The sequence below is a fragment of the Desmodus rotundus genome, chromosome 3 (genome assembly GCF_022682495.2).
Source record: "Desmodus rotundus isolate HL8 chromosome 3, HLdesRot8A.1, whole genome shotgun sequence".
NCBI classification, from domain to species: Eukaryota; Metazoa; Chordata; class Mammalia; order Chiroptera; family Phyllostomidae; genus Desmodus; species Desmodus rotundus.
Window position 1 is genome coordinate 47,354,832 of NC_071389.1, and position 26,280 is coordinate 47,381,111.

At 40.7% G+C, this 26,280-nt stretch overlaps 1 protein-coding gene across 2 annotated transcripts in view; it reads left to right on the plus strand.

The window, feature by feature from the left end:
- Window positions 1-26,280, plus strand: part of IL12RB2 (interleukin 12 receptor subunit beta 2) — a 74,616-nt gene that overhangs the window by 43,439 nt on the left and 4,897 nt on the right. For both annotated transcript variants that reach the window (XM_053919544.1, XM_024565283.3), the window contains exons 10-15: window positions 8,572-8,772; window positions 12,406-12,504; window positions 12,595-12,753; window positions 16,916-17,053; window positions 20,311-20,401; window positions 24,904-25,003. In XM_053919544.1, coding sequence (XP_053775519.1) covers window positions 8,572-8,772; window positions 12,406-12,504; window positions 12,595-12,753; window positions 16,916-17,053; window positions 20,311-20,401; window positions 24,904-25,003 — 788 coding nt within the window. The remainder of the gene's footprint in view (window positions 1-8,571; window positions 8,773-12,405; window positions 12,505-12,594; window positions 12,754-16,915; window positions 17,054-20,310; window positions 20,402-24,903; window positions 25,004-26,280) is intronic.

The window sequence follows — 26,280 nt, forward strand, 5'->3', positions numbered from 1 at the left end:
AAAATAACTAGAAGAGAATACAAATAAATATTGATAGAACCTTGGGTTGGTATATGAGTTAGAAATTTCTCTTAGGAATAAAGGTTGCTCTTACCAGAGGCCTGTCTATGGTGGTTTATTTATTCTCACACATTAAAGAAGTCAGAGGTAGACTGCCCAGGGCTGGCGTGACAACTTTGTGACATCATCAGGACTCCAGGCTCCTTTCTGTTCCTTCTGCCAAGTTGGCTTTCATCCTCAAGATGGAAATGGTCCAGGATGGCTGCCAGAGCTCTAGCTATTTCCATCTAGGCAGCAGAATAGAAGGAAGAGAGAAAGGCTCATCCCCTTACTGGTGAGGAGCTTCACCCCAGGTCGCACAACACACTTTGCAGTCATTGACTCTAATTGGTCACCTGGCCGCACCAGCTGCAAAGGAGGCTCAGAAGTGTATTTCAGGCAGCAGGGTTGCCTTGCTAAAGAAGATGAAGAGAGGGCATCTGGTAGGCAACTGGTGATCTCCGCTCATGTGGGACAGGCACTGAAGGCAGAAGAACCTGAAGGAAAAAATGGATTAACTATGTGGGGGAAAGCTTCAACTTTCTGCATAGTAAAATAAAAAACTTCTTTAAAATACCAAAAATAAAATTTCAGAAAGTAACATAATAAAACCATGTCCCCACTTTCAGACCTAAGAAATGTTAACATTTTGACAGATTTTTTCTTTATTTTTTTTAAATTAAAAATTTTTTATTGTAGTTTACATTCAGTATTATTTTGTATTAGTTTCAGGTGTATAAATAGCAATTTAAGAAAAGTACATATCACATTTTGGGCAAAAAGTGGGTTATCCATATCTAACTTTTTAAAATAAGAGACCAGGGTATATGAACAGGCAACTCAACTAATATATATAAAAAGAACAGTAAGATTTGAAAATACCTGCAGCCTAATTAGCAATCAATGAGATGCAAATTTTGAAAAAGCATGAGAAACCAAATCAGCCTGAGAAAGAGTAAGCAGCGTTAGTGTATTCCACATTGGTGAGAGCATGGGGAAAAGTATCCTTGTACCCTGCTAGTAGATGTGTAAGCTTGTTCAACTTTCTCCAGAACAATTTGGCCATATGTAACAAACTCTAAATATAAATATTTTTTGCCCAAGAAATTTAAGCATCAGGACTGTATCCTCAGCAGATAATAAGTGCTTAAAAATATAGTTTATTGAAAAAATATAGTGAAACAGCACAAAGAACCTAAATGTTAAATAATAGAAAATCCTGACTCTCACCATCATTCATTCCATACTGTCACTAAAGTGATGCTGTAGCTATGTTTGTATTGTCATGTATTGTCATTTGTTACACATAATGAGTAACAAAGCAGGCGTTCAATAGTGTATGTGGGACAATGCCATTTAAAATATCTATTTACATGAGTATACATTTTTTGCATGTTAAAAACAATTTGGTGGAATATATACAGACATGTTAAAAGAGGTCATCACTCAATCATGGGGTTACAGGTGACTTTCCTTCCCTTTTGCTTTTTATACTTTTAAAATTCTTCCGTGGGTAAGTGCTACCTATGTAAGTTTTAAAGTGAATTCTGTGGGGGGAATTGAACTCATGTCACTGTTTAGTGTCCTGATGTTGGTAAAATGCAATACGTCAGAATACCTTACTTCTTCAAACCTCACTGCAGGTGAGTCTTGGAGATACAAGCCTCATGAATTTTCTGGACCCATTCCAGGCTCTTTATTTAGATTTGAGAACAGTTTCTCAAAATGACACAGTCATTGTCTTAGAGTGGGCCTCGCTTCATTCATTCACTAGTCCTTTATTGAGCATATACTATTGAAGTCAACTGGAATCCAGCAACAGTTAAAAAATACTGTTGAGGTCCTCCAGTTGTATTTAGTCAGGTGGGATGGCAGACATATAAACAAGTAAACTGTAGTACAGTATAATAAGTATAAGGTTAGAGGTATGCACAGGTAGCTCTAGGAACAGAGGAAAGCCAAAGTATGGCCTTGGAGAGGAGGCAACATGTGAACAGGGTATGGAGAGACAAGTTGGTATTAGCCAGGTAAGGGAGTGCAGGTGTGCAGGCATGAGGGATTTTTTTAAAGTGGGATCTGAGTGGATCAGGAGTAGGGAGGAGTTGAAGATAAAGGGAGCAGAGGGAATAATTGGTGGAAGGGAGTCCCTGGGGAGCTGGAAGATGATGGGATCCCGGACAAAAAAGAGTTAAAGGAACACTTCTTCCTCTAAGAATGGACAGGTGTTGAGTAAGGATGAGGCTCATTAAGGATGAACGTGTAGAGAAGGTAAGGTAGAACACTGAAAGAGTTCTGTACAACTGAGCTGTCACTAAGAGGGTCCTAGCCCTGGAAATCTTGGATTCTCCAGAATCTTGCATCTCCTGAGATCACACCTGACTCATCCAATACAAGCTGTTGTGCACCTCAGGGTGACTTATGGAGGACAAATGGGCAAATCACATAATCCCATCCTGGATGGCTCTTCTCTCACACATATTATGCATGATCTGTAGAAATAGTGTGCTGTAATTTTGTGTCTCCCTCTCTTTCAATATATGTTCACACTACTCACATAGATAACTTTCCTTTCAGGAGGAGAAAAATAATGCTGCAACAGGAAGAATTATGTTAATTTTGGGAAAATTAGGGACAGATTTATTATAAAAGGTGCCTGCCACAGCATGACATATAAAGAAGCACAAGAATGATTTTGTTGATTTGATTAAAATTGAATGTGTTCCAAACCCACAGCCAACAAGTAAAACATATTTCACATTTCAGACCAGTCCCTGTGCTCAAGAATTCTTGAAACTAGAAGAAGAATCAGAAGCCAGTAGAGTCCTTACCAGGCCCACACAGATGTCAGACACTTAGGCTCCAGGAGATGAAGTATCTTAGCCAACATCATACATTCAATTAGTCACAGAGATGGACAGAAAAACCAGGCCTCCTGTCTCTAAGGTGGGCACTTTTCCAAATATCTATGAACTTCATAACTGTATTCAGAAGCTCTCAGCGAAAATGGAGATGGGAAGTTGAATGACTGAGGGGGAAGGGAATAGTTTTGAAAGGTCACACAGGGAAGGTTAGTAGTGAGCAGAGATCTTAGGGAGAGAACAAACCCTGGGAGACATCATGGGGGAGGAAATCCAGGCTGGTTCCTGGCAAGACAGAAAGTCTAAGGGTTGAAATAAAGAACTAAGCTGATGAGTCAGACAGCAGAAAGGACTCAAGAAGACTGAAGGAGTGAGTGGAAGATTGGATAAGAAACTCTTCCAAACGGCATCAAAAACAGAAAAGAAGTTGAAAACAGATGAGAAAACTTAAAAAACACTGAAAGAATTGAAAGAGAAGTAATAATGACCACCTAAAAGGAGTCACAGTGAGAGGAAAAAAGTAAATGAAAAGGAAGAAATACTTGAAAATATTTATCCAGAATCTTAATGTCAGCACTAGGAAAGACTGTGTGTGAGAGAGGCAGGGGCTATATGTAAAATCTCTGGATCTTCTGCTCATTTTGCTATAAACTTAAAACTTCTCTGAAAAATAGTCTGTACTTTTAAAAATCCCTGCAAAATGCAGCACAGAATGATTAAGCAGGGTTGATCCTATGAATATAAAGATGGATCAATTTGGAAAAATGTAACAATGTAATTCATCACATTAATACTGAGAGAAAAAAAGGGATATGTTCTTAACAGACATAGAAAAGTAGTTAGTTTTTAGTAAGTGATATATTACTTTTAAAACCTATATAGAAACTATGAATAAAAGAAAACTTTTTAGTTTTTGAGACTTTCTACCAAAAACATGCAGCAAATATCATTTTATTGTAATAAAGATATGTGGGCACATTCTCTTTAAAATTAGCAACATGGTAAAAACAAAAAAAAAGGAAATAAGAGATTTAATTTAAAGATTGGAAGAAAGATATTTTAAGTATTCAGCTAATTAGAGTATGATATGGAAAATTCAACAAGGTCAAGAGATGAATTATTAGACCTAATTAGAGAATTTAGCAGGTTTGCCAGAAGTAAGAATAACACACACAAATTAGTAGTAGAAAAAGTAGAAAATAAGCCCTGACCAGTTTAGCGTAGTTGGCTGAGCATCGTGCCACAAAGCGAATTCCCTGATTCAATTCCTGGTCAGGGCACATGCCTGGGTTGCCCCATCTGGAGAGTGTGAGAGGCAATCAATAGATGTTTCTCTCCCTCTTTTTCTCCCTTCCTTCCCCTCTCTGTAAAAATATAAATAAATAAATTCTTTTTAAAAAGGAGAAGACACCACTAATAAATCAAACTAAAATTACAAAGTACCTAAGAAATAATCTAACAAAAATGCATGAAAACTAGACAACCAAGATGGTGGCGTAGGTAGACACACTGTGCCTCCTCGCACAACCAGAACTGACAGAAAATCGAACGGCAAGAAAGTCTGACACCAAGGAAATAAAAAATAAACATTCATCCAGACCGGTAGGAGGGGCGGAGACAGGCAGCCGGGGCAGAGAGGACTCGCCTGGCCGTGGCGGGACCGAGACAGGCAGAGTGTGGGATGAACGGCGCAGGCAGTCCGACCACTAGCAGACCCTACGGCCCCACATTCGCGCACAGATAAACCGGACAAACGGAGGGGATCAAAGCAGACCGCGCAACCCAGGGCTCCATCGCGGGGAAATAAAGCCTCAAACCTCTGATTGAAAACACCCATGGGGGTTGGTGCAGCAGCAGGAGAGACTCCCAGCCTCACAGGAGAGGTCGTTGGAGAGACCCACAGGGGCCTGGGGTGTGCACAGGCCCACCCACTCGGGAACCAGCACCAGAGGGGCCCAGTTTGATTGTGGGTAGCGGAGTGAAAGACTGAAATCCGGTGGAGAGGGGAGCGGGTGCCTTTGCTCCCTCTCGGCCCCTCCCCCACGTATAGCGTCACAGCGCAGCGACCAGCATTACCCCGCCCCCGGTGAACACCTAAGGCTCCGGCCCTTTAAGTATCAGCTGCGCCAAGACAAAAAAAAAAAAAAAGGCCCAAATGACAGAACACTTCAAAGCCCCAGAAAAAATACAACTAAGCGAGGAAGAGCTAGCCAACCTATCGGATGCACAGTTCAAAATACTGGTTATCAAGACGCTCACAGAATTTGTTGAATTTGTTCGAAAACCAGATGAAAAAATGAAGCCTATGCTAAGAGAAACAAAGGAAAATGTACAGGGAACCTATAGTGATGCGAAGGAAACTGGGACTCAAATCAATGGTGTGGACCAGAAGGAAGAAAGAAACATCCAACCAGAAAAGAATGAAGAAACAAGAATTCAAAAAAAATGAGGAGAGGCTTAGGAAACTCCAGGACATCTTGAAACGTTCCAACATCTGAATTATAGGGGTGCCAGAAGGAGAAGAGGAAGAACAAAAAATTGAAAACTTCTTTGAACAAATAATGAAGGAGAACTTCCCCAGTCTGGCAAAGGAAATAGACTTCCAGGAAGTCCAGGAAGCTCAGAGAGTCCCAAAGAAGCTGGACCCAAGGAGGAACACACCAAGGCACATCATAATTACATTACCTAAGATTAAAGATAAGGAGAGAATCTTAGAAGCAGCAAGAGAAAAGGAGACAGTTACCTACAAAGGACTTCCCATAAGACTGTCAGCTGATTTCTCCAAAGAGACCTTACAGGCAAGAAGGGGCTGGCAAGAAGTATTCCAAGTCATGAAAGGCAAGGACCTACATCCAAGATTACTGTATCCAGCAAAGCTATCATTTAGAATGGAAGGGAAGATAAAGTGCTTCTCAGATAAGGTCAAGTTAAAGAAGTTCATCATCACCCAGCCCTTATTACATGAAATGTTAAAGGGACTTACCTAAGAAAAAGAAGATCAAAAATAGGAACAGTAAAAATGACAGCAAACTCACAGTCATTAACGACCACACCTAAAACAAAAACAAGAGCAAACTAGGCAAACAACTAGAACAGGAACAGAACCATAGAGATGGAGATCACATGGAGGATTGTCAATAGGGGAGTGGGAGGGGGAGGGGGGGAAGGTACAGAGAATAAGTAGCATAAATGATAGGTGGAAAATAGACAGGGGGAGGGTAAGAATAGTGTAGGAAATGTAGAAGCCAAAGAACTTAAATGTATGACCCATGGACATGAACTATAGGGGGGGAATGTGGGGCGGGGGGTGGGCAGGATGGAGTGGAATGAGGGGGGAAAATGGGACAACTGTAATAGCATAATCAATAAATATATTAAGAAAAAAAATTAACACCAAATGGATCACAAAGTGCAAAATGTGAAGTTTTAAAATTTCTAGGGAAAAAAAATCACAGGAATAAATTTGTATTACTTTGAGTTCCAATGTTTCTAGACAGAACAACAAAAGCATGGTCCTTAAAAAATTAAATTAAATTAAATTAAATTAAAATAAAATATAACATAGAATAAAATAAACATTTACTTAAAAATAAAACAAAATAACCAACAGAAAAAAAATGCATTAAAACTTTGAGGAATTTTTTAAACTCCTTAAAAGAAATAAAAGGGGAACTGAATAATTTCAATGAAATGGCATACTTATGAATGGAACAATTTAACATTTTAACAGTATCAATTTTCCCTGAATTAAACAATATATTTAACTTAAATCCAGTTTTAAAAAAAACAGCTAGCATTTGGGGAGACTAGGAAAAACTGATTCTAAAAGCTGCATGGAAGAATAAGGTTACAGGAATAACCAAGAACATTTTGAAAAAAGAAGAGCGAAATGAGAAGGGTAGTTTACCAACCAAATAGTCAGATATCACAAAACCTAGTAATATAAACCATGTGTTCTGGTGAAGAAGCTGACCTGACACAGGCCTAATAATATATAGAACTTGGCGTATGTTAGGAATGGTATCATATTTGAAAAAATTGACTCACAGTATGGAAAAAATAATAACATTGATTCCCTTACAAATAAAAACAACCTTTCAGCTAGATTTGGAAAAAAACTAGAAGTGACAGGTGAAACCAAAAGTCAATAGGAGAAAATGTGGTTGAGTAACTTGGTGACCCGGGATGGAAGGATTTCAGAAACAAGAGTCAAAATGCTCAAACCATAGGTAGATTTACCTACATCAAAGTATTTATGTGCAACAAACACATTGTAAAGTTACCAGAGAGTTGAAAGACTGGAGCAAGATATTTTTAGTGTTGAAGACTGATGAATGATTAAGATCTAGAATATAAAAGCTATTTCTGCAAATCAGAGAGAAGACAGGAAACCCAGAAAAAATTAGCAAAGTATATGAATAAGCCATTCACATAAGGGGAAAAAGTCAGATGATTAGTAATGCATGAAGAGAAGTCAGTCTCACAAGAAATCAGAAAACGAAAATAAAACCACAATTAAATACCACTTCACATTGACCAGATTGACAAAAATTAGAAAGTCAGAAAATACCAAGTGTTGGGAGGAAAATGAGATCTCTCCAAGCTTTTCTTGTTGGACTGCAACTGATAGGCTATTTTAGAGATCAGTTTGGCCATATTTAGTGAGACGTGTGAATCCAGAGACATTCTTACACAGGCACACATGAGGACATGTTTGTGTTTATGTTGATGTAAGAAGATCCAAACCCACAGATAATTTTTATAAGAGTTTGAGAAAAAATGATGGCATATGCTGGGCATAAAAATCTCAAATGCTCTAGAGAGTAACAGCTTTGCAGTTTCTTTTATGCATTTGAAATTAAAGAGGGGACATAAGGAAGATTACAGGAAGGTGGGAGAGAGCAAAGCAGGGGTTGGATTAGAAGACTATGTGCTTTCTTAAGGGTGGTTATGCCTTACTTCTGGATATTACTTCTGGCATTTCAAAGGTGTGTTAACCTAGATGCATACAAACAATGGACAGGGCTTGCTTAAAAAAAACTTTCATTTAAGGAGTAGAGGTCTTGGGCATGACTACCCACCATGACCTGACCAGTTAGGAATTTATAATAAATTGCAGCATCCTTTTTTGTCTACATTAGTGAAGAGTTGGAGGGAACCTCCTGCTTCTCACTTGGAGACTGGACAAAGAAAGGGATGAGGCAGCAGTCTAACAGACTAAGCTAAATTTACATATAGGAGCAGGATAGATACATCCCAGATACATGTTGAGTGAAAAAGAAAAAGGTTAGAAAAACATTAGATCTACTCTCAATACAGTTTATGAAATAACAACTCACAAGCACAAAGCAACACTAATTTTCAAGGATACATATATGTCTAAACAAACATATAAGGTGGATTAGAAGGATGCATGTTACATTCACCAGAGCCAGTACCATTGGAAATGGAAGATGCAGGGAAAATAATTCTACAGATACCATTACACAGGGTCCTTGTCCAAGCTGATAATGCCAGTTCTCCCAGAACTGAGAAGCAGGATGAACTTAAACCTGTGAACTTGAAGACCTTAAAAACAAATTGGTCCTTCTTAAAGCATTGCTAGGATTTGCTGTTTTATATCTTCATCTACAGTGATTTTTGTTTTTGTTCCTCCTCATTTTCCCCTATAAAGGGTCGTTGGCTCCTGGCCAGGTCTCTGCAAACTCAGAGGGCACAGACAACATTATGGTGATGTGGGAGCCTCCTGGGAAAGCCGCCTCTGCTGTCCAAGAGTATGTGGTGGAATGGAGGGAGCTGCATCTGGGGGGCAGCATGAAGCCCCCTCTAAACTGGCTACGGACTCCCCCTTACAATGTGTCCGCTTTGATTTCAGGTACTTAATTGTTCACCTGCCCTTGGGAGGTTACTCAATTCACATTTGTTTGAGAAAATTGCCGGTAGGAACCCCAAACCCTGCCTTCCATTACAAGTGACTGTGTGAGAAAGAGGGACAGTGATGACAGTGAGGCCTTCAGGACAGCACCTCAGAATACACCACTGCAGCCAGAGAAGGCCATCTGGTTGACTGGGAGCTCTGGTATTTATGGAAAATGCATGTGTCTGACAGTGCCATTACACCATAAGGGAATATTTAAACCAGATGAGCATGGCTGAGAGCTAAGTAGTGACCAGTCAGTATGATGGGCCCCTGACTTTTGGGAGTTCATTTAAGTCTCAGAAAAATCATGTGCAGCAGGAATTACCATTCCCACGATATAGGTGAGGATACCAGGAGATCTTTCATTCCCAATCAAGTGATGAGAGCATATTGAAAATGACTGGACAAAACTTAGGCAAAGTCATTTTTAAGTGTTAAATTCACAAAGGTGCTGGTTCTACAACCAGACAATTTAAATTTGAGTCCTGGCTCTGTTACTTACTAGGTTGCATAATCTAGGGCAAATTAGTTAACTTCTCTGTGCCTCAGCTTCCTTATCTGTAAAATAGGGGCCATTGTGTTAGTGTGAGGACTAACCGAATTAATATAGAGAAAATGTTTGAACAGCGCCTAACACAGTTTAAGTGCTTGATAATTTAGCTATCATCATCATGATTATTTTATGTAATAGAGCTAAGACTTTAATAGGTTTTCAAGCTCTAAATCCCATAATACTATTATTACACCATGACAATGATTGCACCTGTCCAGGAGGATACACACGCCCTGCTTAAGGAAACAAGATTTACGCCGAAGAAATAAACAGAGCACACCGCATGATAATTACAGGAGATGGTCCTTAACTGTGTGCCTCTTTTATAGTGTGGCTGCTCAGCTTTTTAGTGGGTTGTGTTCAGTTTTAATCACTACACATAAAAGGAGTGCTGCCCATTAAGCAAGAGAGGAAGATGAACAAGTCACTGTGGTTCTGGACTTTTAGTGTGGAAACCTAGAACTGTGGATGGGGTGGGGTGGTTTGACGGCTGTTGCTGGCTCTGACGTCTACGTGAAAAAGAGTGTCCTTTATTGTTTTGGAGGCTAAAACTGAGGCTTCTGCATGGAAGTTATAAGAAGGCAGATGCCAGCTCTATGTGGAGAAAGAACTTTCCTTACGTGTCGTGGTCTCTAATAGGAGAGTTGATTGACCCTGGAGTTGTTGCAGTAGAACCATTTTTTCTTTAGGGCTGTTATGCCCATCAAACCAGATGAAGCAGGGCATAGAAAAGGCATTTAGTGAACTCTAAACTGCTACAAAATTGTACATACTTACTATAAACTGTATTAGGATTTCCTCCTGCGGGATAGTTTGAGTCATATAGCCCCTATAATTCCCTCTTTTTATAAATCTATACAAATGCCATAAAATAGATGAAAAAAGAGAATGTTTTTCATATTTAGGAAACTGAAGTGTTTTTAAGCATTTTAGAAATATTTATTTGAATAAGATCAATATAATGGTGAAACAAAATTATTCTCCTACTTGAAAACACTTAGTTTGTGTTGCTATTATATTATGAAAATAAACCCCTAAAAAATTAAGCAATTCACACTGATCACAAATTCAAAATGGCCCTCTCCAGTCAGTAATATGACTCATTGCCACTGCATCCTTAGCTTCTGGCTGGGGCAGAGCGGGTTGTTTGGAGTGGGCCAGAATACAGTCTAGCTCCAGGGTTCTAGGTTGATGAGACCTAGTCTGGAGATCATCAGTCCTTTAATGTCTATAAAAATGGTTCAGGCCATACAGAGCCACTCCTTTTACAAGTATGTAGACAACGCCATGCCTAGAAAATCTTGCCTCATACCTAGGCTATTTGGGTCTCCATTCTGCATGCTCCCTCACATTTCCTCTAGGATTATTCCACGTTACTGATCATTTAGTGTTTGCCTTCTCCATACTTAATAGGTGAAATTAGCATCTGCAGACAATCCACCTAAGAGATTAGTTGTAAACATCAAAACAGAGCCTTTGCCCAAGGTTGCCAGGTATATATATATATACATGAGAATATGAGAAATGAGCCAGTAGTTGGGGCCAGAATGAAGAAAGAAATGAAAATTTTAACAATGTAGGCTGTAGCCACCGGGCAGCACAGCTGAGGAACTTTTGAGGTGGGGAGCAGACATGATTAAGGGGTGTTTGTATAAGAATTAGCCAGTAAAACAGGAGTCCTCAAGGTCAGAACCAGGGAACAAGCTTACTAGGGCTCTATGATTTATGGAAAGGGAAATGTCACCTGAGTTAAGGTGACATAGTTTCTTCCCTCCTCCACTAACGTAGGCTATCCACAAGAAGAAGCCCATAACTTCTAATGCAGCCATTCTCAAGGCTTCTACCCTGGACTCATGTTTTGCATGGCAAAATGCAACAAAAGCATTTGCCTAATGAGCTCATCTGGAACTCTCAAACCTCCTCAGGGCACAGTGGTTGGTTGGCACCTTCCACCAGTAGCAGAACAGCCAGGCACCTGCCCCTTGCAAATAAAATGTGAGTCCATATTCCATCTTGCCTATGGAGCTTTGGGGTCTGGATGCCACCCACGAAGAATCTTTGGATTACTGGACTAAGCTGACTATGTCTTTTTCTCCATTTCACTTAGTTCAACTATTAGGTCAAGTAGTTTTCTGGTAGAGCCTATAGGATTTTCTATGTACACTATCATGTCATCTGCAAATAATGACAGTTTTACTTCCTCTTTTCCAATTTGGATGCCTTTTATTTCTTTTCTCATCTGATCACTGTGGCTAGTTCTGTCGCTGGTCAGGGCACATTTAGGGGGCAACCGATGTTTCTCTGTCTCTCTCTTTCTCCCTCCCCCTTCCTCTCTCTCTAAAATTAAATGTTTAAAAAATATTTTAAAAATAAAATAAAAACTAGGAAGGAGCATTAACATTCCCAGATATCTTCCAAATGTTCCAGGCTGTGATGCAGCTGCGGCCTCACTGGACCACACTGAGGAGAGGTAGGGGAGAAGGAACAATGGGCTGGGTTGCACTGAGTGTGCCCTGGTTCATCACACCCAGATGCGTCATCTGGAGCTGCCCTGTCAGATCCTGATAAGCTTCTGTGGAATTAGAAGGGCCTTCAGGGTTCTATGCCTGCAAAATCCTAGCCACACTTTTTAGTAAAGGGCAAATTACTTATTTGTAGAAGTCAAAGCATTTTTCTTGAAGGAAAGTTTTGTTTCAAAAGTTGTCTGTGTGGTTATATTTAAATCCTTGTTGGCACTGGGCTAGCTTTTTTTCCCCTTAATCATGATGACCCTGGAAAGAAACTCAGGTTTGCTAATTTATTCACTACTAGATGAACTTGGGGCATAAATGCTGTGGCTTCCAGGAGCAGATGCCATGGCAAATAGGATGCTGAGATTTTGTAGCTCAGGTCATTCCTTTATCCTCTGTTGAAATTATACTTGAACCATCTTCAAACTAAGAAGAGACAAGAGATGCCTTGAATGCTTCTGTATCAGATATTAAAGCAGCTCCTTTAGTGATTCACATGTTATAAGAACTCCCTTTTCTTTGCAGAGAACATAAAACCCTACATCTGTTATGAAATCCGTGTGCATGCACTCTCAGGGGACCAAGGAGGATGCAGCTCCATCCAGGGTAACTCTAAGCACAAAGGTGAGTCTTGGGCACTTTTGCCCAATTTTGCTTTAGTTTAATGACCTGGATTTGGAGGGTGACAAAAGCTTCCTGTGTTCTACTTTACAGCACCACTGAGTGGGCCCTACATTAATGCCATCACAGAGGAAAAGGGGAGCGTTTTAATTTCATGGGACGAAATTCCAGCCCAGGAACAAATGGGCTGCATCCTCCATTACAGGATATACTGGAAGGAACAGGACTCCAATTCTCAACCTCGACTTTGTGGTATGTGTGAGAAACAAATACCCTGGGGCCTTTCTTGTTCGGATGCCAGGAGAACACAAGCGTATGCGTGTGCAAACATACATGAAGTGCTGGAACCATGCCTGGTGCTTAGGAGGTGCTCAGTAAATATGCTGAAATTAACTGAATAAAGGAAAATAAAAGACATCTAAACACATACACACAGTTACTGAATGCACGTCATGTGCCAAGCAAATTAAAGATATGAAAGTAATGGACTAGGCTCTTAAGGAGCTTACTAATATGGGGAGAGAGCATTTCAAAAAGCAATAAAGGCACATACTTTAGTAGAACTGTATAGACCCTTGAGGTTTGCAAAGAATGCGTTTGGAGAACTTTTGAGTCCCCATGTTTGTAAATATGATCGTAGCATATTATTTTTTCTCAAAATGGATAAAATATAATATAGTTTGAGTAATTCCTTATGACCTACAATTATTCTATAAGGCTGGCTACAGCAATTAAAATAAATTCTGGCTGAAGCATTATCTCAAATGACTTCATGGATCACTCACTTATAGTAGCTCCAAAGCACTTGGCAGATTTGATGCTCTAACTTTGATTTATTCAGAGGGTTGTTTTTTTTTCCCCTGTCTTGCCCTTCTTTTTATGTCATAGGCATCTTGCTTTTTTCAGGAGAATTTATCATAAAGAAGCATCATTTTTGTTCCTTCATGAGAACTAGTGGGTCAGGGAGAACGTGACAAAGCCACCCTGAGATGTGGGTGCTGGAGTACTGCCTGCAGACTGGTTCTACATGGGAAACTTCAGGAGTTAGTCATGCCTCTTGACCTGAGAAGACCGGCAGTGTTGCTTTTCTAAGTTATGGCTTTTGAAGCTAGTTAATTTTTTACTACATAAATAATACTGCATGTGATAAAAATATTCAAATAGTTTGGTAAGACATAAAATTGAAATGATCCCTTCATTTATACTTAGGCTATTATCAGTTCTTTGTGTGCTAGTCCAGAAAAAAATTAATACATATCCAAGCATATGTTTGGAATAATTGTCTGTATTCTGATCTTCACCTTGCTTTTACCTCTTAATAATATATACTGGAGGTCTTTCCACATCAGTCCATATAGATTTGCCTCATTCTCTTTAACAGCTGTCTAGTATTCCATTATAAGGTCTCACAATCATTCACTTAACATTCGTAAACAGAAAGTATTATTGACCAGAACTGCTTCCCACTGGGTCTGTCAGGGTAAGTCAGTTCTGAAAAACACCCCAAAAGGTGATAAATCAATTGACCTCTTCCTGAGCCATTTAAAATTCTTCATGTGGAATTTGCTCCCCTCCATTTCTCAATTTCCATCTTGGCAGAGTTTAAACTGAGATTCCTATTTATGACCAGACAGATTAACATGGTCATTTGGTTCTTAAAGCTGCTCTTGTAGATGTAGAAGAAAAATCTGCTTTAGTTTGTCACAAATTTGATGAATCTAAGTCTATACAAGGATGTTTTAAAATATGTCACAAGGGGAGGAGGCCTAGATTCAAAGTCCTATTTTATACTGGTTTAGATTAAATTTTCCTATTATTCATTAAGCACTTACTGATGGATAAGACCGGTTCCTTGTCTTCACAGAGTTCACAGTCTATTCAAGGAGATGGAAAAGTACACAAAAGTGATGTAACTGCTCTAATCAAGGACTGACAATTAGCTACTGCATTTGACAACCAGAAATCCCAGGTGATTCACAGGTGCAGCTTCTAGAGAGCAATAGAGGGCAGTAGGCTGAAGGAGAAAGACATCAGGAGAGAGAGGCCCCACACTGCAAAAGCTAGATGGATTTCCATGGGCGTGTGTGGGGGGCCTGTCTTACGTGTCCTGTGGTGCTGTGCGGATGGATAGCACATGCAGAGTTGCAGAGTGCAGTAGGAGCACTTAGCCCTGTCTGTGCAGAAGAAGAGGGGTGTAAAACTGGGATGGGGCTAACGCATGTGCCTGTTAGTACATCCCACAGGTGATTCTGGTGTCCAGCCTCTCCTCTGCAAGTTTGTTGATACTCATGTGCACCAATGGCAAGTGCATTCGCTACGGGTGCACACATTATGCTTTGTTACCACCCGGCTGTTTTTGCCCACAGACTCTAAGCATCTAGAGGACAGACACCACGGCAATTTGCTTACCATTGTCTCCAGTGTACTTACAATACAGCCAGGCATACTGTAGGTTCTTAACAAAACAGTATCTGTTGAATAGCAAATGGGTGATTAAAACCCTACATTTTGCTAAACCAATGTAGATTGTTAGGGGGGAAACTAATTTTCAGTAATAATGTGGCTGTTTTGCCTGATACCACTTGACCTTCTTATCCACTGCCTGTCCAAACATTGGCAACTACCACGTCCTCCTGAACTGGCGCCTTTGTCCTTTAACCACCCTGAGCCTAAAGTTTCAGGGGGCCAAGGAGTTAATGGCCCCTTTATCTGTGCCTGAGATCAGAGCCCAGACCCAGGCAGCAGAACCGGTATTTCCTGCATGATTTCTTTCTCCCATTACTCAACTCAACCTATTTTGCCAACCAAACTGCTGACACCGTCATCCTCCTTACTGCTTTCCCCCATAAAATTTCTATTCTTATTCTTCAAATACACATATGTGTATCTGAGTCTATGTATAAATTTTTTGGCCCAGCGCACCATTCAAATTTCTTCTCTTCTGTTCCAGCATCTGTCTCATTTCACTCCCAGAGCTCAGGAAGGTATGCCTCACACAGTGCAACAGTTGACTCCCAGATGCTCGCTGTTGCTTTGTTGCAGCTAGATGAGCAGGAGGTTGCTCCAAAATTAATTGTTTAATCCCCTGAAAGAGGATAAGAAAAGAGATTTTTTAAGTTGAATCACATAGTTTATGTCTGTGCAAGCAATTTCATCAGGTTAGAGTAGGCTTGGGAATTTTCCACATGGTGCTTTTCTCAACAAGAAGTAAAATACAGAAGTTGCTCTGATAGTCACAGCTGTTACGTAATCCACCCCAACCTCTGCCCCTTTGGGTGGAATGGATGTAATATTGCAGGCTCCATCTTGCTGGTCACCCACAGTAAGCAGGGGTGGGAATTGTAAGGGGTCTGTTTTCTCCTCTAGATGGTGAACTCTTTGAGGCATACTGTGCCTTTGTACACTTGATGCCTTGTCCAGAGCAGACACTCAATAAGTATTTGTGACTGTTGAAATATCAATAATTTGAGCAAAGAGGGTCATCACCTGACTTGCGCTGGGGTTTGAGAGCCAGTAAGTGATGTTGAGGCACAAGATGCTGGGTTCCAGTGCCCACTTTGATTACCAGCACAGGCACAAGTCTGCTGAGCAAGCCAGTGGACTGCTCCTGCCGAAGCCTTAATTTTATAGTCCCTTACCCCGCCGCGCAGGTACTCCAACCTTGCGCCCAGAAGATCTCGGCAGGGGAAGATTGCCTGTTCACCAAAGGCTCCCAACACTCATGCTTCTTGGAGAAAAACAGCATCAGGGAATTGTGCTCAAAAAACAACATCTTCCATGCCGAGAATATGCAAGGATGTTGACAGCATAAGGAACTGATGATTTAGGCTTTAACTGCCAAAATAAATCTAATCCTGAGGACCATTGCTCTAGATTTTAGATTTTATGTGAAAGTGTAGCAGATGGTCATATTAAGCCCACAAAGCCCAGTACTCAGAGCCTACAAAAAATGTAGAAAATCAGAATTAATAAATGTTGCTTAAATATCTGTTTTATTGCTAAACTTAGCTTTCTTAAAAATTCCATTGAGAGCAATTTATACATTTAATTTCCTCCCCAAGAGTTCTCAAATATACCTGGTAAATGCCAGAAACATTATAGGAAATTAAAAATGAGTTAACTACAGCTAAATACTTTCAAAAGCAAAATGATAAACATTTTCTCAAAAGATTTTACCATAGGAAAAAATATTTAATTCTTTTGATATGCTGAGAAGTGAGGCCTCCATCGATGGCAATGTCTGGGGCCTACTAAAGTATTAAGTATTGATTAATCAAGACTACTTTAAAATACATATGTGCTTTTCTCACTCTAATTAAATGAAAAATTAACAAATAAAAATGAGTAAGAGCCCATACTCAAATATTTCCCTTAATATGTAGTTTTCTTTTTTTAATCTTTATCTTCCTTTCAGAAATTCCCTATAGGGTCTCTCCAAACTCACACCCAATAAACAGCCTGCAGCGCAGAGTGAGATACGTCCTGTGGATGACAGCACTGACGGCCGCTGGCGAAAGCCCCCGCGGAAATGAGAGGGAATTTTGTCTGCAGGGTAAGAAACAAACGCAGAGATGGGGAGTCCACCCTGGATTCCCACACAGGCATGCAGTCTCACTTCCTTTGGCATGGAGAGGATAAGATTTTCTTTAATTTGCTCATAACATTTTTACTGCTACACCTTTACACTTGCTGTTTCCTCTAACTGGACTGCACTCCCATGGCATTGTCTACTTGGAGACAGTGTCTACTCATTTTTCAAAACTCAGTGGAAATATGTTTCCTCCTCCAGGAAGCATTTCCAAATGCACCTCCGTATTTCCTTCATACATTTGACCAGTATTCAAAACTCTAAATCCAATAGGCAGGGACTGGTATCTGTTTATCTCTATCTTCAAGGTCTAAAATGGTGCCCAACACATAGCCCTTGTTCACTGAATATCTGTTTAATGGACGATGACAATAACCTCAACAATAACAATAGCAGCTATTGCGATCAGATAGTTATGTACCAGTCATTGTGTTATGTGCTTCTATAACATAGGAGGGGCCCCCCTAAAAAAATCAAACCTGAATTATCTTCTGGAGCATGGGTCTCTTGTAGTACAGGCTTCCCCCAATAGGTCAGTGTTCTAGAAACCCATCTGTATCAGTGTACCAGCTGGCGTTGTTGTGAAAGGCTGCATTCGGCTTCAGTGAATTTTTTTTGAAGACTCTTTCAACGTGTTTGCCCATGTCATGGTGGGTGATATACAAGCACACCTGCTCACACCGTGCTGAATATTCAGCAGTTTTGGGCCAAAAGCAACATGACCCCTGTGCCCCACCCTATTTACCCAATCTCTCCCCGAGCAATTTTTTTTTTTTGGTTTCTCCGGATGAAGAAAGTCCTCAAAGGGAAATGTTTTGCTGATGTGGAAGAGGTGAAACCAAAAACAACAGAAGTACTAAAAGGCATCAAAATTGACAAGTTCAAAAACTTCTGAGCAATGAAAAAAAGGCTCTATCGGTGAATTGCATCAAATGGAGAGTACTTTGAAGGCGACTGAAGTTTAAACATGGAAGAATAAATATACTATTTTATATAAATGAATTCTGGGGTTTTTTGGGTGCCCCCTCATAGTTTGCTGGGGCTCCTATAGCTCAGTACCACGAACTGGGTGGCTGAAACAATAAAAATTAATTTTCTCACAGTTTGGAGGCTGGAAGTCCAAGACCAAGGCATCAGCAAAGTTAGAACTTCTGAGGGCTATGAAAGAACCTATTTTATGCCTCTCCCCTTGAGTCTGGTGGCAATCTTTGGTATTCCTAAGCTTGTAAATCTCTACCTTCATCTGCACATTGAGTTTTCCCTGTATGTGTCTCTCTGTTCAAATTTCCCCTTTTAACATGAACACCAGGCATATTGGAGGAGAGGTCCCCCTACTGCAGTCTGACCTCATCTTAATTAATTACATCTGCAATGACCCTACTTCCAAATGAGGCCAGTTTTTGAGGTACGGGAGGTTAGGACTTCAACATATGAATTGGGGGGATGAGAGGACACAATTCACCTTATGTAGCACATACTTTCACTCATTTAATCTTGCCCACAGCAATGTAAAGTGCCTGCTTTACATGATTACACCTGGTCACACTACCAGGTGCTCAATATGCAGCAAATGAAGGAATGAGGTGTTAGGGTGCTTTTTTGCAAGTGTAAGGCAGAAAAATTACCCAAGGTCATTCAGGTGGTAAATAGCAGAGCTACAAATCAAACAGATTTGAGTTACTTAAGTTACGCTGTCCTCTCTGGCAGCACTAGTTTGCATTTGCTCCAAGAGTGGAACAAGCTGTTCTTGCTTTGTAACGTGGAGTATCAAGTTGATCATTCAGTACTTTGTTGTTCTATGCCAGGTAATTCTCCACTGGGGAAAGTGAAAAGCCCTCTTTTCCTCTCCCAGCTACTCCCGTGAAAGTTAATTGTGAGCAATTAATTAGATTAAGAACTCAGCCTCCTTCTACTCAAGGTACTCCAGACTGTCCCAACTGCCCAGAAAGGAAGGCAGACGCTGAAGAAATGTCAGATTCTGTTGATCGTATGGGGTGGTAACAAGGCTGCCTGCTCCAACTCCCCCGTTCAGCCCTGATAACACACCTCTCACTGGGCCTAGCAGGTCTCTGGCCCCTAGTTCCCCCTGCTCACCTGCCCTCCCAGCCTGTCCTTCATTCTATCAGAAGAATCTTTCTGCAAGACCCCCAGGGCTGATATTCCACTTCTTGTTGCAACCCATCAAGTGGTTCCCCAAGGACTTCAAACTTGAATTCAAACTGCTTCATTACCAGGCCCTGCATGATCTGGTCTTGTTGCCCATTCTGCTCCATCCTCTGCCTCACATCATTCATACTCAAAAGCAAGACCAGTCTACCTATAGTCACCTGAAGTGCTGTGCTGTTTCTTCCTCCCATTCCTTTGCATAGTTCTCCGTCTAGTCTGTGCTTCCCTAATTTGTCGGCTTAGCCAACTCCTATTGATCCAACTCTAAACTTTTGATGTCATGCCTTTTGAGAAACCTTCCTCAACTGTAAATGAAGCCGTATGCCATGCTGTTCTCTGCTGCATGACCTCATACATGCTTGTTTTTACAATTGTTTACATGGGCTACATTCATGACTTCTGAAGACAGCAGAGCCCATTTCCTATTCATCTTCTCATCTCAGCACCTAATGGGGCCTGGTATGTGGTTAATAATGAATACTGGATGAATTAATGAATAATTCTGAAATGTGGCAAAATACATGTTCATAGGAAGAAATCAAAATAATTTCAAAGACCCTAGTTAGATAGAGGGTTGGTTTATCCAATGGTTTGGTAAAATTACTAGCTACTGTTTCTTGCAGGCCTGCTATGGTCAGATAGATACATTGCCTTGTGCTTTAACTACACTGTCTCTAATCTTCACAGCAATCTGCAGGTAGACATTCACCTTTTGTAGACCAAGAATAGGTCCACAGGTCACATCGCAGTCAGAGGAAGATTCAGTGCCAGGACTCAGGGCTCCCAGTTTACAGCCCATGCTTTGTGTGCCGCAGCCCTTTTCTTCCCACCCATTGGAGGAAGGAGCCCTTGCAGGGCTGATGCTCCTCTCCAAACTATAGAATTGGCTCCCCGAGCGCCCCTTCTTCTGAAATGAATGGATAGAAATGAGTTGGCCTTTTCCTGGGCCCAGCTTCCCAGGAGCTGTGGGTAGGGCCCAGAGGGCTCACACAATAGTCAGTATTTTGAAATGTTCATTGAAGGTATCTGAGTCACAGGGTTTGCTCTCTTTTCAGGTAAAGCCAATTGGAGCAAATTTATAGTCCCGAGCATTTGCACTGCAGTCATCGTGGTGGGCATTTTCTCAAAGCGTTACTTCCGGCAAAAGTGAGTGGGGTGCACCTGCCAATTTTGGTAAAAAAGTTTTTTAAATGATAATTGCTGTTGCTGCTATGAATCCAAGAAATGGATGCTTTCATATATTGCTGGTGGCAGAGCAAATTTATTCAGCATTTTGGAGTGACAATATGTTTTTATTTATTTTTAATATATTTTATTGATTATGCTATTACAGTTGTCCCATTTCCCCCCCTTCACTCCACTCCATCCTGCACACCCCCTCCCTCCCACATTCCCCCCCTATAGTTCATGTCCATGGGTCATACATACATATAAATTCTTTGGCTTCTACATTTCCTATACTATTCTTAACCTCCCCCTGTCTATTGTCTACCTACCATTTATGCTACTTATTCTCTGTACCTTTCCCCCCTCTCTCCCCCTCTGACTCCCCTGTTGATAACCCTCCATGTGATCTCCATTTCTATGGTTCTGTTCCTGTTCTAGTTGTTTGCTTAGTTTGCTTTTGTTTTTGTTTTAGATGTGGTTGTTAATAACTGTGAGTTTGCTGTCATTTTTACTGTACATATTTTTTAAGTTCTTTTTCTTAGATAAATCCCTTTAGCATTTCATATAATAAGGGCTTGGTGATGATGAACTCCTTGAACTTGAGCTTATCTGAGAAGCACTTTATCTGCCTTCCATTCCAAATGATAGCTTTGCTGGATACAGTAATCTTGGATGTAGGTCCTTGCCTTTCATGACTTGGAATACTTCTTGCCAGCCCCTTCTTGCCTGTAAGGTCTCTTTGGAGAAATCAGCTGACAGTCTTATGGGAAGTCCTTTGTAGGTAACTGTGTCCTTTTCTCTTGCTGCTTCTAAGATTCTCTCCTTCTCTTTAATCTTAGGTAATGTAATTATGATGTGCCTTGGTGTGTTCCTCCTTGGGTCCAGCTTCTTTGGGACTCTCTGAGCTTCCTGGACTTCCTGGAAGTCTATTTCCTTTGCCAGATTGGGGAAGTTCTCCTTCATTATTTGTTCAAATAAGTTTTAAATTTTTTGCTCTTTCTCTTCTCTTTCTGGTACCCCTATAATTCGGATGTTGGAACGTTTCAAGGTGTCCCGGAGGTTCCTAAGCCTCTCCTCATTTTTTTTGAATTCTTGTTTCTTCATTCTTTTCTGGTTGGATGTTTCTTTCTTCCTTCTGGTCCACACCGTTGATTTGAGTTCCAGTTTCCTTCCCATCATTATTGGTTCCCTGTATGTTTTCCTTTGTTTCTCTTAGAATAGCCTTCAATTTTTCATCTAATTTGTGACCAGATTCAACCAATTCTGTGAGCTTCCTGATTACCAGTGTTTTGAACTGTGCATCTGATAGGTTGGCTATCTCTTTGTCACTTAGTTGTATTTTTTCTGGAGCTCTGATCTGTTCTTTCATTTGGGCCTTTTTTTTGGTCTTGGTGCGCCTGTTACGGAAAGGGGTGGAGCCTTAGGTATTCACCAGGGCAGAGTAACACTTGTCCCTGCACTGTGACGCTGTTATGTTGGGGAGGGGTGTGATAGGGAGCAATGGCACTTGCTCCACTCTCAGCTGGTTTTCAGTCACTCCCTCTGCCACCCACAATCAAACTGGGACCTTCCGGTGCTGCTTCCTGAGTGGGTGGGTTTGTGTACGTTCTAGGACCAAGGAACTCTCCTGTGAGGCTGGGAGTTTCTCCCACTGCCGCCTCAACCCCCACGGGTGTCTTCAGTCAGTTGTTTGAGGCTTCATTTCCCCACACTGGAATTCTGGGTTGCGCGGTCTGTCACCTGGTCCACCAGCTGCTGCCTTGCTGGCCAGCTGCAGCCACCACCTTGCCGTGCAAGTCGTCTCTACCCAAGCTGCCCATCTCTGCCCTTCCTACCAGTCTGGATGAATGTTTCTTAACTCCTTGGTTTTTGGACTTCCATATAGTTCAATTTTCTGTCAGTTCTGATTGATTTTTGTTTTTAAATTGTCCTTCTTTTGGTTGTGCGAGGAGGCACAGTGTGTCTGCTCATGCCTCCATCTTAGCCGGAAGTCGACAATATATGTTCTGTTTTTAAAAATATTCTACCATAGCGATTCCTATTTAGAAATTTATTCTAAGTATGTAATGAGGGCATGTGGCTATTTGATAGCAAATATGTTCACTAAAGTATTGTTCATAAGAGGAAAAATAATTTGAAACACAAATGCCCAATGATATGGGATTAACTAAATTATATCTTATGCTATAGCAATATGCATCCATTAAAAATGTAGAATAAAATTTAATCATGAATATTTGCTATATTACATTTTAAAAAGAAGCTTGCAAAACAATATGTACTCCCATTTTTTAAAAAAGATTTTATTTTTAGAGGGGGAGGGAGGGAAAAAAGGAGAGAAACATCAATGTGTGGTTGCCTCTCATGTGTCCCCTGCTGGGGACCTGGCCCACAACCCAGGCATGTGCTGACTGGGAATTGAACCAGTGACCCCTTAGTTCATAGGCCAGCACTCAATCCACTGAGCCACACCAGCCACGGCTGTACTTCCATTTTTTTAAAAATAGTACATACATGTATAAACACACATACACGATATTATCAGTCATCATTAAGTTTGGTTGTATGTAAGTTTTATAGCCAAAATAATGTGACAAACTAGCTACGGGTTTCCCATCCAAGTAAGGGAAGTAAACTAAGTAAGGCCTGATCTTAACTCCATAGTTTCTGGGACTTGGGTCCCTTGTATCTTCCTGCTCCGTTATGCTGACCCTGGCTTCCATCAGTTTCCCCTCACAGTCCAGTGGCTGCAGGAATTATAGCCATCATGCCTGCATTTTACCACCACAGGGACAAAGGCAGCACCCACACTCCCCTTTCCAGTAGACATTTCATGAAGAAGTCACACAAGATACTGTTGGTTAGATCTCATTGGCCAGAACTTGGTGAGGCGGAGAAGTTTAAAATTGTGGCCTTATAGATGGGTTCATGATCGTCCCAATAAATTGGGGTGATCTTGCCTCGGATGGGAGGAAAACAGATATTGGGCGGCAATGAACACTTTCTGCCCCAAAGGTACACACCAAAAGATTAATGGTGGTTATACCCAAGAATAAAATCATAGGTGACTTTAGTGTTCTATTTAATTGTATTTTCTAAAATTTTTAAAACATGCATTACTTAATAAGAGGGAATTTAAAAAAATGAAGTAGTACTTCAATACAAAGTTTTCTTCAGATGTTGTGTAAAGCAAGAGAAGAGGTAAAAATAAAACAAGCTCAAAGTCATTCTACTAGCCACTGAACTTGTCTGAAAGGCTTTACATTTATCGAAGCTCCCATGTGTGACAGATACTTCAAAGCAGAGCTCTCTTTAGGTAGATTTTGAAGTTAAACTAAAAAGGAGTTAACTAGGATCACATACATCCTCTTCAGGGAAATAGTATCAGTTAGGGTCAAGGCTTCTGCTGTTAAAAGAAAAAGAAAAAAGAGGACTCAAAAGCAGTGGCTTTAATAAAAGAGTTTATTTCTCTCCCATGTGAGAGGTTAAGTCATCCAGGTTGGTTGGCAGCTCTGCTCCACACAGTCATTTAGGGACCCAGTTTTATTCCATTTTATTGGCCCACCACCCTTTGGGCACTGTCCTCCTCTGCATGATCTGTACTAGGTCACAGGTACCTCTGTTCACAATTCTTTGGAGAAAAACTAGTCACAGGGCCACCTCTCTTGTTTCAAAGAGCTAAACACATCCCAGAAGCTTACCATTCTTATTAAACATCAAAGCTTATTAAAGCCAAGGATTTAATGGTGTTTCATATTGGTCTTGAATACTTAAAATATAGAGATAATATTTAAGCCACATGCACATATAAGAAACATTTTTTAGGATTTTTCCCTTCCACATCATAAAAGTAATATAAACTCATTTTAAAATATTTTTAAAAACCTAAAGATGTAGGAAAAAAGACCCACATTTCCTCTGATCACCAAACACAAGTACTGTTAACAGTCTGAATGTTTCTCCATGGTATTTTTTCTTGGCATTTGTTTTGCAAGGTTTATGTTCAAGCTATTTATCCCATTTGTATCCTATTTGTTACTTTTACTTTTAGCACAATAATGTCCTAATGTAACAATGTCATTACAAGCTCTTTATGCACACTGTAATTAAGTAAATGGCAAGCTCCCCAAGGTAGGGGCCATGCCTCCTTGTTTGCTGTCCCAGCACTGTGCTGGTCACGCATTAGGGAATGTTTGGTGAACAGTTGCATGGCTGGATAGTGACAGATACACATTACATGGATCGAAAGTTCCGTAGTTTTCTTAGCAAACCCCAAGTGACTGCATCACAACTCCTTATCATCTACCTACACTTCACAGAAAGCTAGTCCCTCCTTCGGTGACATGTCATCTTTCCCCTTCAGTGTTCACATGCCACTCATTTGCATACCCCTACACTGAACAGCCCCTACACTGAAGTCACTGCACCAGGAACCTGTGCTTCCACACTTAACCAGATGGCATTGCTTTCTTTATCTATAGGCTATCTGTCCTCCTTTCGGGCCTCAGACCTCAGTGGTGTAGCAGACAAATTCCAGACCCAGCGAACAGCACTTGGGCCAAGAAATATCTCATTGCGGAGGTAAGGTATAAAGCCTTAGCAGCCAGTTGATGGGGTTCTAGACATCTGCATATCTGTGTTTCCCTGGTGGTTAGGAGGAAACCTGGGTACTAAGAGCCTATGAATAAAGTGAGGTCATTCACGCTCTGAGCCGTTACCATCTGAGTCGTTATTCCCATGTACAGAGATTTTCTGAAGCTTACGACCCATAGCTTTTCATTCCCCTCTATGCCTTATAGTTCCCCTTCTCACCTTGACTGACTTTAAAAGAAATTTAAAAACAATTATTTTTGCCATTTTTGGAGCTCTAGGCTGAGCACTGACTCATTTGAATTCAAGAGAATTGAAGCTTTACACACAATGTTCCCAGCCCCCTGTCTGAGCACAGAATAGATAAATAGAACCCAGACTATTTTGATTTTGGCAGGAAGCCAGTAAACCATCCCATTGTGTATGGAAAAGGTTCTAAAGGAGAGGTTGCTCAGCTGGCAGATGAGAGAGCAAGTGTAAAGGAAGCAAAGTGAGCTGCTCCTGTGCAGTCTGAGGCGGCTAGAAGAGGTCACAGTGGGCAAGATGGTCCATCTCTAATGGAAGGTTTGGAAGCTGAAGGCATCTGAATATGGAGCAAGACTGTGCATTTATGGAAAGCAAAGGGAAAGAAAGTGGTATGCCAGTATTCTTCCCAGGCCCAGGCCATTGGCAGCCCCACATTCTCTTAACCATGTTTTATAGCCCTTCTCCTGAAAGATTCTTCTCTTCAAATGCCCAGTGTATTCTATTACCCACATCCTTCCTCAGCCAGAAGCCAGTGGTACCAGCCACTACTCAGGTAAGGAGCTCGTCTCAGCTATGTCTGCCTCAGCAGGAATTCAAGTCCCTACAGTTCAGTGCCTTTGCAACAAGGCTTGAAAGCAAACCCTACTCTGCCCCTTACTATGTGGATGACCCTTGGGCCACTTGCCTGACATTTACACCCTAATTTCATTCTCTGTGAAATAGGAATTAATAACATCTCCCATATATACTGTTGTGAGGATTAAGAAAGATGCCATGTAGAGTACATGGCTCATACAAGGCAAAGATCATTCACTTTCTTCTCAGGAAGACTCATAATTGAGGTCTCCATCTGTCTGTTGAGGGGTTTTGTTACTGTTAAGTTACAATATCAAGAACAGTAATAGCAGTAGGTCATATATACATATATATTATATATCTGCATGATAATTATATATGGTATATAATTTTATTATACATCTATGTTTATATACATTTATATAATATATAATTTTGTATATGCC